The sequence below is a fragment of the Procambarus clarkii genome, chromosome 30, assembly GCF_040958095.1.
Source record: "Procambarus clarkii isolate CNS0578487 chromosome 30, FALCON_Pclarkii_2.0, whole genome shotgun sequence".
Taxonomy (NCBI): Eukaryota; Metazoa; Arthropoda; class Malacostraca; order Decapoda; family Cambaridae; genus Procambarus; species Procambarus clarkii.
The window spans coordinates 30,837,839-30,852,448 of record NC_091179.1 but is presented as its reverse complement, the minus strand read 5'-3'; the positions used below and the strand labels follow the sequence as shown (position 1 = coordinate 30,852,448).

At 47.4% G+C, this 14,610-nt stretch overlaps 1 protein-coding gene across 2 annotated transcripts; it reads left to right on the top strand.

Annotated features, from left to right (window-relative positions):
• Positions 1-2,123: 2,123 nt before the first annotated feature.
• Positions 2,124-4,171, top strand: LOC138369867 (complement C1q-like protein 4). Of its 2 annotated transcripts, none has more exons than XM_069333610.1 (5): positions 2,124-2,257; positions 2,881-3,098; positions 3,182-3,254; positions 3,693-3,811; positions 3,898-4,171. In XM_069333610.1, the coding sequence occupies exons 1-5, from the start codon at positions 2,249-2,251 to the stop codon at positions 4,088-4,090; spliced, it is 612 nt and encodes a 203-aa protein (XP_069189711.1). In that variant the 5' UTR covers positions 2,124-2,248; the 3' UTR covers positions 4,091-4,171. The 2 variants fall into 2 exon arrangements, with proteins under 2 accessions (XP_069189711.1, XP_069189712.1); XM_069333611.1 differs by having other exon boundaries at positions 2,163-2,251.
• The last annotated feature ends 10,439 nt before the right edge of the window (positions 4,172-14,610 follow it).

The following is a 14,610-nucleotide window of genomic DNA, read 5'->3' as shown; positions in this document are numbered from 1 at the left end:
ATTTCAAAGCCGAAGTTCTTCCACCTGGTAACATTGTTCCAGCTATTCCGGACGATGCAAGAGCTAAGGTTATGCCATTTTGGGATCGAAATGCTGCCAGAATCAATCTAATTAGGAAGGATTTACAGTTTCTCCTGGCGCATCTAAAAAGATTTCTCCAAATCCATTATTGACAGTTTGAATTATTTGATTGTAAATACCTTTTTGCTCAAGCGTTAGCTTAGGAATATTTGAATGCACATACGACAACAGATCACCCGAGTTGTTCACGACGCAGTTCTAAATCAAACGAAGCAGCAGATCGATTCGGTGATGGCATTTCTAATTGATTTAGAACTTTGTTCGCGAATTCTAAGCACAAATCTTCAATCATTATCAATGCTTCGTTGTAGATTTCTGCTGTAAAATCCATGTTCATATTTCAATTTTCCTTCATATTCGACGGATAATATCTTCAGCCATGTGCGATTTATATTTCTCCCATAACTTTGTTGGAGATGAAGGAGAGCAGGCGGTCAATATGATTGCAAACAATGCATAAATTTGATTTGGATGTGACGTGTTGGACGCGTCATTAAACATCCCAGTGTCGGTCGTTCTCCCAATAAATTCCGAGCTGGACATGCACTACGGAAAGTGGCATGTGTTACGCCGTTGACAAATCTCAGTGGCTGGAAATCGTTGGACCTGGCACATTTACCAACAGCTTGCGAAGATAGAAGCATTCATCTTGATTGGGATGCACTGTGTACAGTCTGCCTATCGTAGTTTAATTGAATATGCCAGGTTGTCCGTCGACTCGGTCTCCTCGTTTGTGTCGTTCAAATGATTTTCTACCTACATTCCATGTATAATACGTAGGCTCTTCCGAATACAGCAGTGTTTTCACAAACACGTCATTTTGACATAACTTGAAGAAAGCAGTTAAGGTTGTAGCCGGTGGATTCATAGGTGTTTGTTGTACATTTGCAGCTGTGAAATAAACGTGTTTTTCATTTTCTTGTTTTCAAAACAAAAACAAAAAATACTAACGAAATATTTCAATTCAAACGCAGATCAATCGACACAGCTCAATTTCACCACCAATTGTACTGAAAAATAAGAACAGTTAAAAAACGATATGAAAAACAATGAAAAAAAGAAACAAATAAGCTATACCCACAAAACGAACGGTATGGTAAACAACACAGCTCAATTCCAATGCAACGTCACACAAAATAAATAAATGAAAATGAAAATAAATAAAAATCTATGAAAATTCAATTTATCAATGCAATCGGAAACATTGAAATGGAATCGTAATATATTTTGTATATCGTGTGTTGCTCTTACGTGAAACAGATGGCACTGTTGTTAAAAAAAGTGCATGTTTTTACCTGTCACAGGTGTGGCATCTAAATAGTAGGTATATAAAAATACGCACGTATTTGAATGGAACGTTGTGTCAAAATTTCAAAGCAATCGGTGAAGAACTTTCGGAAATTACAGCGTGTGTTGCTCCTACGTCCTACAGATGGAGCTGTTTTTTAAAAAAACATTTTTTTTCCTGTCACATGTAAGGCATGTATATAGTAGGTATGTGAAAACACTCGCCTATTCAAATGCAATGTTGTGTCAAAATTTCAAAGCAATCAGTAAAGAGGTTTCGAAGATTTCCCTCACATGAAAAACACCCGAAAAACACAGCTTTAAAAAAAAAATGTTTCTTCCCGTCACAGATGTGACATCTATATAGTATGTATTTAAAAACCCGGCCGGATGCGAATGGAACATTGTGTGAAAATTTCAAGGCAATCGGTGAAAAACTTTCGGAGATTAGCGATTTTGAACAAACGAACATTTCCATTTTTATTTATATAGATATAAATTTGCTTACTAGAAGTTATTGCCATATTAACTGACAGATGCGGTGAATAGGAGTTTGTGAGCACCAGCGTTGCCCGCGATTCAAATTTTACGAAATACATTCAGACAAAAAATAATAATTACGAATTCCCTCTGACAATACAAGAAACTGGTGCAATCTTTTTTTTCTTCATAATGCCCAATCTACTCAACAGATGGCGTTTATATGCCAATACTGCACCACTGACAACCAACATGTTAGTTTTTGCCACTCATAAATGTCTTGTCTGGTGTGTACGAGTATCGAGGTTACAAGCTGAGTCGGTCTGCCTCACTTAAACCAATTACTCTCTTGTTCTCATTGGTAGTGGAGTTACGGTGTCCTGATTGAACTTGACGTAAGATGGTGAAGGTGAGTGTTTAGGGTATGGTATATTTTGTGCGCTCTGTAGATTAAGAACTTATTTAAAATGGATAGAGTTAACATTGTTTTGCTAGTTAGTAATTCGTTAGTGTTGATGCAGGATTTGAAAGTTAATGTTAGTCATTTAAGTTATCACACAAGAGATCACACTAACGTGATGGATCAAATGAACAAATCCCCAAGGACCGTGGCGAGGATTCGAACCTGCGTCTGGGAGCATCCCAGACACTGCCTTAATTGACAGAGCTACGACAGGGTAAAAGGGGTTGAAACAGAAGTTCTACTGAACTTGCTGGATCCAGAAACCAGGCTTTTACACCACACCCCCCTCCCCCTGCACCCGAAAGATGTCAATAGGCCGTTCTCCCTCTTCGCCCTTACATGATCACACAGATCGCACGCAGGTTCGAATCCTCGTCACGGCCCTTGTGGTTTTGTTCATTTATGTTCAGTGTAGTTTTACGTAGGTTATGCATTAATATTTTTTGTTTACATAATTGATCTCGACAAATTCAATGATTTGCTGAACTTTAGCTACACCAAAGTCGTGGAATTTACTAAGATACCAGCTTGTCAATTATTCCGCAACATTAACCTATATCCCTTGACAGATGCACTCGATCCGTGTGGTGTCGACACTGTTGATAGTTATGGTCATAGGGATCTTCGCACAGGGAGGGGGAAGGTTCCCAACCCACCAAACTACCCATCATACTACCCATCATACATCTACACACCATTCAACTCATCATACCCCCCATTATACGACCACGAGGCATGACGTGAGAAGCAGAGAAGAAATGGAGGCTGAAGTGTTTCCAGTGTTAACGTGAGTAAACTAGATTTCGGTTCCTCTTAGTGTCTTACTCTTTGAAATTAATATCAACATTGATATTTAATTAACCTTTACAGAAACCGGAAAGTGGCTTTCAGTGTTGGCAAAGCTAGAGAACCCTTCCGTGCTGTGGCTCGCCTCCACTTCAAGGTGAGTAATAAATTACTTTTCCCGAGTCTGACTCTTGATGAGCATAGTTGCTGTTATTTGACTAATGAAATCGGTTAATTTACTGGCATAACAAACTTGGTTTATAAGCTTAATTTTGCTATTAAGCACTTAACTGACAAACGCTAGTTCGTGTTACCCTGCCAGGGTTATTGAGCTTAAGAGTAGTTTTAGGTGACCCAGTAAAGGTCTAAACATTTCTACCACCCCCCCCCTCCAGTGGGTGCAATTGGATTAAACGTAATTTTTACTTCTGTATACTGCCAATAAAGTATGTGGCATTCGTAGTTTACTTCTGGTTTCAGAGTTAAGAATTCTGAAAAATTGAAAAGTTGCCTATTTTTAACGTGTAAATTGTTAAAGATGCACATGGACTACATCTTGGTTTAATAACCAAAGTTATAAATTACTACTTCACAGGATATCTTTACCAACATTGGAGGAGGATGGGACCCCGCAAGTAGTGAATTCGTGGCGCCTTTCGACGGATTGTATTTCTTCATTTTTCACGCGATCGGGGCAAAAGATTCGGACTTTACGTAAGACTTGCCTGTAATTTGGTTGGTTTGGACTACATTTGATAACTGTAGTAGGTGATTATATAATTTAATTTTACCCTGTTCAGACTGGCTTTAACGAAGAATACGACCTTCGAAGTGACTGCTTATGGTACTCTAACAACGTATGAACACGGCACCAATTCGGTCGTGTTGTCGCTGAAGCGGGAGGACAAAGTGTACCTGGAGCTCCAGCAGGGCGCAATCTATGAGAATCCAGGCAACGAAACCTACACAACCTTCACTGGCTTCAGTATTTAGACATATTTTGAAAACTTGAATTAATTAACAGTAGATTTGTCAATGCAAGTGTTGAATTTTCAATAAATAGTTAAGAGGGAACTTTTTTCCTAAACCTTTGATGCTAATCTTAAATGTGAAAAGATGTACAAAATTACCATACGGGGGGGGGGGGAGAATAGCTTTTTGGAATAGCTAAAAGTGCACGAATGAAACTTATTTGGGACATGCATTCATAACGGCCACCTGATTTCATTTGGAACTTCAGGGTGCAAAGGCGCCCAGAACCGTAGCACAGGAAGATCGTTAATCTTTTAATAGGCTTAAACTCTTAAATTCACCTAATGTAACTAACATCAGTTTACTTTCAAATGTCTAGTGAATCTTAACTTCTGGGGAGGGGGACTTTCGGCATGCTTTGATCCTTGTTTGAGAATATTTAGATATACGAAACTGCTTATTTTAGAGGCCTAGTAAGGGCAGGCAGGCATCAGAGGCTAAACTTGACTATCCTAGGGCAAGTCTTTAGAAGGTTTTGATTACATTCATGGGGCTGATAAAGAAGCTGCAGTCCCTGGCTAGCGGAACAGACTTGCTCCAGTGTGGCGAAGGGCCAGTATCTCTTCACCACCAGTAACTAGTTTGATTTCAAACCAATGGTCACATTTTAATTTGTCTTGCATAGATTTGAAAAAGATGCGTCGGTAAATAGTTTATTAAAAGCACCACATGTACTTGCCAGAATCTTAAGAAATACGTCATAGTTAGCAAATGTGCCCTAACTCCTGCAAAGACAATGTTCATAAAGAACAATCTGTTCACTTGTCAAAATATGCCAATGTAGTTTTGATCCTAATATTTTGATATATATTTCTGTTCTGATTTTTTTAAGTCGTGCCTATTGCTGAGTTTAGGAGAAATGACTACCAAAGGATTACTTCCCCCCCACCTCCGGTGATTCTCACGTGGTGCCAGGGTTCATGTTTGTTGCCCTCGGGTTGGTGATGGTGGCTCCTGTTCCCCGAACCTGCCCTCCCCATCCAGCCCATTGACGCAGTGAGGGGGCTAGGTGGTCGGCTGCTGGTGTGATGCTCCATGACAGTCCTTTGTCCTTTCGTGACCTTATTCTCCTACTGCTTTCTCCTACAATTGTGCAGGATCGCTTTTCCTTTTCCTTGTTTCGTTTTTCTCCCCTCTCCTCCTATCTGCTTGTTTCCTGCCGACCTTTTGCTTGTTTTGGATTATTTCTTTGGACTTCTTCTATTTTGACGCCCGGTGCTTGAGGCGGCATACTCTTGCACCCGTAGAACTGTAGTACCCAACGTCTTGAGCGAGGGAAACCTTTTATTGTCAATTCCCCCTTCGTCGCTGAACCCGATCTCTACGGACTGGCAGTTCTTAAGATGGCGTTTGTGGGGCGTATACTCACGACGCACCCATAGGGGGCCCCGGCATGATCGGCGATAGCTTCCCGTTGGGTGTCCTGCCTCTAATTGTGGCTCCATGGTGGGTATGGGGGTACATTCGTAGATGAATTTCTTTCTACGTTCCTATGTCGTTGAATGTTTCCGTTGTACCCTCTCAGGCTCGTGGGGTGGGCTACCAAGCCCCCGAGTCGGCCTGTAATGAAAGACTAGGCTCTGTAGCTCCCGCTGCGTTGGGCCCCGACCTTGCTCCTCCTTTGACCCCCCTGACTTCTTCCCCCAGCTCCCCTCCCTCTGTGGTTGGGTCGAGCCTCGAGCCCCCGGTGGTGACCACTTCGTCCCCTGGTGCGGCTAAGTCTCTCGTTGTGACTACTGTGCCTTTTGACCCCTCTCAGGGGGTTCTCAACGCCGTTCGCGCCCCAGCCGCACTCGCTCGATTCCTTCCCGTGCTGATGCGTATCAGGCCTTGTTTGGTCTTGCTTCATGGGCCAAATACTTTCATCTCCTCCCTTTTGATTCTGCGCCTCCTAACGATTTCTCCCTCCATCGGCATCTTGTAGATTCCGTGGATGCATCTGTTACTTTCAACCCCCACTCGTCTCGGTACACGTGTCGTTGCTGCTCCTTCTCAGGATGCAGCTTCCCGCTTGGCTGACTTGTCTTGCCTTGGCGAGATCCCTGTTCGGGTCTCCAAGAACGTTCAGATGAATGACAGTGTTGGCACTATTCTCCTCCCACCCCATGTTGCAACCGGTGTTCGGAATCTGCAGGATTGCCACGATGATATTCGGCATATCCTTGATGCCCAAGGCCATTCTGTCCTCCAGGTTGACTCGTTTACTCGTCCCCCTCGTGGTCGTAGCCGTCAACCCCTTCGCGTTGTGAAGATCACCTTTGATGGTAGGACCCTTCCATCCTCTGTCATTCTTGCTGGTGCCAGGTGCTCTGTCCAGGAGTATATTCCTTCTCGACTTTGTAACAAGTGCTGGAGGTTTGGGCATGGTGCCCTCCGCTGTTCTGGGACTGTCTGTCCTTTGTGTGGGGGTGAAGGTCACTCTAAGTCGGAGTGCACTTCTCCCCAAGCTCGCTGCCTCAACTGCGGTGAGGCCCATCCTACCCGTGTCCATTACAAGCTTGAGGCAGTCGTCCTCAACCTGAAGCACCGGGAGCATTTATCTTTTCCTGAGGCGAGGCGCCAGGTTCGCCGGCTCCCACCTTATACTAACATCTCTTATGCTCGCGTGTTGTGCTCTTCCTCTCCTCGTCCTTCCCCCCTTCCTCAGACTCGCAACCGTTTCCGGGCCTTGGACCCTGATACGCCCACTGCCCCCTCCTCTGTCCCTTTGTGTTCTGTCGCGAGGAGTCCTCCTCCTGGTCCTCTGTCTGGGGTTCACCTTCTTTCTACCCGGTCTGTCATGTCTCCTGTGTCTTCTTCCTCGTCCTCCTCCGATCCTCCTTCCCATCCTCTTCCTCCATGTATCGGCTCTCCCCGCCGCCAGTAGGTGCAGGCGGATGTCCATCGCTCTCCTAACGGCCGTCGTGTGTGCTCTCGTTCAGCTTCTGTTGAGACACTGGAATCCGTTGCCCGGTACGTAGTTGCTGGGACGCCTGTCTCTTTAAGTCAGAAGCATAAGCCTGGCTCCTCTCCCTCCTCCCCGGCGGGTAAGAAGGCTTCGCTTTCTTCCTCGGCTCCTACTTCTGGCTCTGTTGCTCCTTCCCCTCCCGTTTCAGTGATTGCGCCCCCTGTTCCTGCTATGGAGGTTTCTTTGGCTCCTGCTTCCCTTTCGGTTGCTGCTCTTGCTGGGGTGCGCTCCCCTCTTTCTACTCCCTCCTCTTCCTGCTACTGTCCTTGACTGCTCCTCTCCGTTGTCTCCTCCTCTTCCGGACCCCGCCCGCCCACCTCTGATCTGTTCTCCCGTTTCCTTCCCTCCGTCTTTGCTCAGTTTACCCATGCCCCCTAACCCTGACTTTGCTGACCCTGATCCCGACCCTGATATTCTTTAACGTGCTCTGTTGCTCTTTCGCCTTTGTTTCTTCCTTGTTCTCTGTTTTTGTCCTTTCTCTTCTCGTCGTTGTTCATTCTTCAATGGAACGTTCGAGGTTATTACGCCAATTTCCTCGAACTCCAACTTCTCATTTCACAGTTTTCGCCCCTTTGTGTCTGTCTCCAGGAGCCGAATCTTGGTTCTCATCCTGGTCGCTTCCGTGGCAATTCTTTTCTCTTTCCATAATTCCTGGACTCCTTGCTGGATCCTGTGCTCCTGCTGGGTGATTTCAATTGTCGTCATTCTCTTTGGGGTGAAGTTCTGACGAATACCCAAAGTCGCCTTCTTGAGCCGTTTATCCTCTCTTCCCTGTCTCTTCAGAATTCTAGTGAGCCCACTCACTTGGACTCTTGGACTCGCACCCTTTCCTGTCTTGATCTTTCTCTCTGCTCTTCTTCTCTTTACTTAGATTTCACCTGGCAGGTTCTTGACCTCCATGGAAGTGATCATTTCCCCATCCTTGTTTCCTTTTTCTCTTTTCGCCCTTCCCTCTCCTTCCCTAGGTGGCAGTTTGCTAAAGCGGACTGGAACCTATTTACCCTCAGTGCTATTCTCTCTGACCTTTTCCTCCTGCCTCTCCCTCGTGCTCTCCCCCTTTTTCATGACACTGTCTTCGACGCTGCCCTCCGCTCTATTCCTCGCTCTTCCTCTTGGGGTCCGTGGAAGTGCGTTCCCTGGTAAAATGCAGATTGTGCTCGGGCTGTCCACTGTAAGCGTGCAGCCTGGAAGAGGCACCGCCGTCGGCAGACGGCCGATTCTTTTCTTTTCTTTCAGAAAGCGTAGGGCCATCCGTATGGCTAAGTGTGAATGTTGGGCATCTTATATCTCCACAATTACGTCCGAAACTCCTCTGCCACAGATCTGGAAGTGTATCCGCAAGATAGCAGGTAAGTTCGTTCCCGATGTTTCACCGGTCCTTCACCTCCATGGTACTCTTGTGGCGGACCCGTTGCAGGTCGCTTCGGATCTGGGTTCCCACTTTTCTTCTGTTACCTCTGGTCTTCATCTTCCCCAATCTTTTCTTCTTCGTAAACCTGTCCTTGAGTCTCGTCCTTTAGATTTCTGCACTCATCTTCAGCTTCCCTATAACGATCCCTTCTCTCTCTCTGAACTTCGTTCTGCCCTGGCCCACTGCGGTTCTACGGCGGCGGGCTCCGATGGTATTCATTGAGATGCTTCGCCATCTCCCTCCGTGCACGTCTCAGTATTTACAGAGTCTGTATAATCGGATCTGGGAGTCGTCGTCAGTCCCTGAGCACTGGCTCGATGCCGTTGTCCTCCCTGTTCGTAAACCGGGGTCTCTGGGTACTTCCCCTAAGGACTTTCGCCCTATTGTTCTCACAAGTTGTGTCTGCAAACTCTTTGAACGTATGGTTAACGTTCGTCTGATGTGGTTCCTGGAACACCACCTCCTCCTCTCCCCTTCTCAATTTGGTTTCCGCAAGTGCCGCAGCACGACAGATGTCCTGGTGAACTTGGAGGTCTATATTCGTACTGCTTTTGCTGCGAAGACCTCCGTTGTTGCCGTCCTTTTTGACCTGGAAAAGGCTTACGACACCACTTGGCGATATCATATTCTATCTCAACTTCATTCTTTTGGCCTTCGTGGTCATCTCCCTCTCTTTCTCCGCAGCTTCCTCTCTCGTCGTTCCTTTCGGGTGCGCCTTGGTACCACTCTCTCTGCCTCTTTTCAGCAATACGAAGGTGTGCCCCAGGGTAGTGTTCTGAGCACTACTCTTTTTCTGGTTGCCCTCAATGGTTTTCTTTCCTCTCTTCCTTCTGGTGTCTTCTCCGCTCTCTGTCGATGATCTTACCCTTTGCTGTCAGGGTGATGATTCGCCTCTCCTTCAGCGCCGGCTTCAACTTGCAATTGATGCCGTGTCCTCTTGGGCCACCGATCATGGCTTCAAGTTCTCTACTTCTAAGACTTGTGCCATGACTTTTACGCGGAAACGGGTCGTTCTTTGTCCCTCTTTGTCACTTTATGGTCATCCCCTTGAATACAAAGATTCCGCGAAGCTTTTGGGGTTATTCCTTGACACTCATTTGTCTTGGTCTCCCCATATCTCTTACCTCCGTTTTGAGTGCTCTAAGGCCCTTACCCTCCTTCGGGTCTTGTCCCATACTTCTTGGGGGGCAGATAGGCGCACTCTCCTTGCTTTACATTCCTCTCTCGTCCTGTCTAAGCTCGATTATGGTTGCCCTGCTTACTCGTCTGTTTCTCCTTCTACTCTTCGCCGTCTTGATGCTTTGCACCATACTGGGTTGCGCCTCAGTTCTGGTGCCTTTCGTTTGACTCCCATCCTTAGCTTGTATGTTGACACTGGATTCCTGTCTCTCCAGGACCGCCGTGATCGCTACTGTCTTCGCTATCTAGCGCGGTCCTTGCAACATCCTTCCTCTCGCCTCTGTCGTGCTTTAACTTTTACCCCTCCTGCGGTTCCTGTTCCTCTTCACCACCTCCCTCTTTCAGTCCGGTTATCTCGCCTACAAGATACTCTTTCCGTTCGTATTTCTAATGTTTCTCCTGGTGTTGTTCGTTTTTTGCCCCCGTGGAGAGTCCCCCTTCCGCGGTTTTGTACATCCTTGACCCGCGTCACTGAAGCTTTTAACCCTCCTGCGGTTCTAAAATGCCTTTTCCTTGAGCACTTTTCTTCTCACTCCCGCTCCATTTCTGTCTTCACCGATGGGTCTAAGTCTGCGGACGGTGTTGGCTACTGTTGTTTTCCTGATCGCACTTATATGTGTCGCTTACCTCCGGAGACTAGCATTTTTACAGCGGAGCTTTATGCTATTCTCTCTGCTCTTCGTCTCCTGCTTTCTCGTTGTCAGTCTTCCTTTGTAGTTGTTGTTGACTCTCGTAGTGCCCTCATGGCTCTCGGGTCCTTTTATCTGGTTCATCCAGTCGTTGTCGAGATCCAGCATTGGTTGTTTCTTGTTCACAGTAAATTTAAATCGGTCGAGTTTTGTTGGGTTCCCAGCCATATTGGTGTCTTTAAATGAGCGTGCGGATGCTGCCACCAAGGAAGCTGTCCGCTCTTGTCTCATCTCTCATAAAGGTATTCCATGTTCCGACTTTTACCCGGTTATCCATTCCTCCATCCTTACTCGTTGGCAGGCTTCTTGGTCGTCTGTTACTGGTAACAAACTACATACTCTTAAGGGCTGTGTTTCCTCGTGGCCGTCCTCCTACCACCGTAACCAGCGATGGGAAACAGCTCTGGCGAGGTTGCGTATTGGCCATACTCGCTTAACCCATGGTCACTTGATGGAGCGCCGCCCTGCTCCTTATTGTCCTAGTTGCATTGTCCCTCTTATGGTCGTGCTTGTCCTTCTTGAATGTCCTGACTTCCGGGACGAGCATGTGTTTTGCTTTCCAACCGCCCCTTGCGGTCACCTGTCCCTCAATAGAATTCTTGGTGACTCGGATACTTTTGATATCGTTAGCCTTATGCATTTTTGTTCTCGTATTGGCATCCTGGGTGATATTTAGCGCCCTCTGATTATTCCGCACATTTGATGGTGCTACATAGCCTTCCCGGTTTGGTGCCCTCATTTGATAATTACTTACTTACTTGATCCTCCTCCTGACCCTCCTTACTACTACCCTCGGCTCCCCTCTATCCTCTGTGGTTGGGTCGAGCCCCAAGCCCCCAGTGGTGACCACCTAGTCCCCTGGCACGGCTCAGTCTCTAGTTGTGACTACTGCACCTTTTATCCCCTCTCTGGGGGTTCTCAATGCCGTCCCTGCCATGGCCACGCTCGCTCGATTCCTTCCCGTACTGATGCGTTTCAAGCCTTGTTTGGTCCCACTTCGTGGGCCAAATACTTTGATCTCCTCCCTCTGGATTCTTCGCCTCCTTACGATTTCTTCTTCCATAGGCACCTTGTCGATTCAGTAAACGCCAGTTACCTTCAACCCCAACCATCTCAGTACGCGTGTCATTGCTGCTCTTTCGCAGGATGCATCCTCCCGCTTGGCCGCCTTATCCTGCTTTGCCGAGACCCCTGTTCCGGTCTCCAAGAACGCTCGGTAGAATGCCAGTGTTGGCACTATTCTCCTCCCACCCCATGTTGCGACCGGTGTTCGGAATGTACAGGACTGCCACGAAGATATTCGGCATGTCCTCGATGCCCAGGGCCATTCTGTCCTCCAGGTGGACTCGTTTACTCGTCCCCCTCGTGGCCGTCACCGTCAACCCCTTCGGGTTGTGAAGATTACCTTTGATGGTAGGACCCTTCTGCCCTCTGTCATTCTTGCTGGTTCCAGGTGCTCCATCCAGGAGTACATTCCCTCTCCTCGGCTCTGTAATAAGTGCTGGAGGTTTGGGCATGGAGCCCTCCGCTGCTCCAGTACTGTCTCTGTTCTGTGTGTGTGGGGACGAGGGTCACTCTCAGTCGGAGTGCACTTCTCCCCCAGGCTCGCTGCCTCAATTGCAGTGAGGCTCACCCTACCTTCTCCCGCGTGTGTATACATTACAAGCTGGAGGCAGCTGTCCTCAACTTGAAGCACTGGGAACGTTTGTCTTTTCCTGAGGCGAGGCGCAAATCGCCGTCTCCCCCCTTATGCTAACGTCTCTTATGCTCGCGTGTTGCGCTCTTCCTCTCCTCGTCCTTTCTCTTCCCGCCTTTCGAAGTCTCACAACCGTTTCCGGGCCTTAGACCCAGACACGCCCACCGCCTCCTCCTCTGTTCCTTTGCGTTCTGTCCCAAAGGGTCCCGTTCTGCCTCTCTTGTCTGAGGTTCCCCTTCTTTCTTCCCTGGGTGTCGTTTCTTCTTCCTTTTCCTCCGATCCTCCTTCCCATCCTTCTCCTCCGTCTCTAAGCTCTCCACGCCGCCTGTCAATGCGAGCTGATGTCCATCGCTCTCCCAACGGCCGTCGTGTTTGTTCTCGTTCTGATTTTTGATTGATTGTTGCCGCCGAAGGCGGCTAGTTTATTGTGCACCCCATACTCATTCTGTGAGCGGTAGCGCAAAAGCATTACAGAGGGCACAAAAGGTCTTTATCAGACCTCATCTTAGATTATTACATAAACAATTTCTTCAATCCTTCACACCTTATAGATACAATGTCAGCTAGCTACAGAGAAAGTGCTATTACAAGAGCTACATATTTACAGTAAGTCATCATACATTAATGGTAGGTCTTGTCGTTAATACATAATAGTTTGGCCAATGGGGATATTACAGAGTCATAGGGGAGCTTCTGTTTATTATTAGTCCTCACAATACACTACTTGTTTCTGAATCTCATATGTCGTTCATCTACTGGAAGCAAAATGTGGGTATGACACTGTACTTGTTTAAAAAAAACAAAAAACAAGTACAGTGTCTCGTTCTGCTTCTCCTGTTGAGATGCTAGAATCTGTTGCCCAGTACATTTTTGCTGGGACGCGTGTCTCTTTGAGTCAGAAGCGTAAACTTGGCTCCTCTCCTCTCCCTCCTCCCCGGTCAGAGAGAAAGCTTCACTTTCTTCCTCACCCTCTACCTCTGACACTTTCGCTCCATCCCCTCCCGTTTTGGTGGTTCTGCCTCCTGTTCGTGCTATGGAGGTCTCTTTGGCCCCCACTTCCCTCTCGGTTGCTGCCCTTGCTGAGGTGCTCTCCCTGGTTTCTGCCCCTCCTGAAACTGTCCTTGACCCCTTGCTTTCCACCCCCCCCCCCTCTTCCTCCTCCAGACCCTGCTCGTCTGCTCCTGATTGGTCCTTCAGCTCCCCTCCCTCCTTCTTTACTCAGTTTACCCATGCCCCCTAACCCTGACTCTGCTGACCCTGATCCTACGCTTCTTTAACGTGCTGTGTTCCCTTTTCACCTTTGTTTCTTCGTTGTTCTCTGTTGCTGTCCTTTCTCTTCTTGTCGATGTCAATTCTTCAATGGAACGTTCGTGGTTATTATGCCAATTTCTTTGAACTCCAACTTCTGTTTTCACGATTTTCGCCCCTTTGTGTCTGTCTCCAGGAGTCAATGCTTGGTGCTCGTCCTAGTCGCTTTCGTGGCTATTTCTTTCTCTCCCCCCCATCCACAGCTGTTGCTGGGACTCCTAATTTTTCTGTTCTCTTGATTCGCTCTGATGTTCCCTTTGTCCCCCTTACTTTTTCCTTCACCTCTCCATTGTTTTGCTGCTCGTATCTTTGTGAGGAAATGGTACACGGTATGCTCCATTTATCTCCCCACCGAGTGTCCCGCTTTCTCTTCCCGATCCTAAACGTCTACTGGACTCCTTGCTGGAGCCTGTGCTCCTGCTGGGTGATTTTAATTGTGGACATACCCTTTAGGATGATGTTCATCTTATCTTCTTCCATGTCTCTGCTGAATTCTGGTGAGCCTACTCATCAGAATTCCACTTGTGGGTGGACTCACCACCCACTCGCACTCTTTCCTGTCTTGATCTTTCTCTTTGCTCGCTTTCCTTCTATTTAGATTTCGAGTGGCGGGTTCTTGATGACCTCCATGGCAGTGACCATTTTCCCTTCCTTGTTTCCTTTTTCTCTTTTCACCCTCCCTTCTCCTTCCCTATGTGGCGGTTTGCCGAGGCTGACTGGCCCCTCCTTTACCCTCCTTGCTACTATCTCCGACCTCTCTATTCTGCCTCTTTCTCGCGCCCTCCTCCTCTTTTATGACACCGTCTTCGACGCTGCCCTCCACTCTATTCCTTGCTCTTCCTCTCGTGGAACGCGGAAGTGCGTTCCCTAGTGGAATGTAGACTGTGTTCGGGCTGTCCGCTATAAGCGTGCAGCCTGGAAGAGACACCGTCGCCAGCAAACAACTGAATCTTTTCTTTTGTTTTGGAAGGCGAGTGCGGTGGCCCGTAGGGCCATCCATATGGCTAAACGTGAATGTTGGATGTCTTATGTTTCCACCATCACGTCCGAGACTCCTCTACCGCTGATCTGGAAGCATGACTCCTCTACCTCTGATCTGGAAGCATATCCGCAAGATAGCGGGTAAGTTCGTTCCCGATGTCTCGCCGGTCCTTCACCTCCGTGGTACTCTTGTGGCAGACCCATTGCAGGTCGCTACTGAACTGGGTTCCCACTTTTCTCCTGTTAGCTCTGGTTTTCATCTTCTCCAAT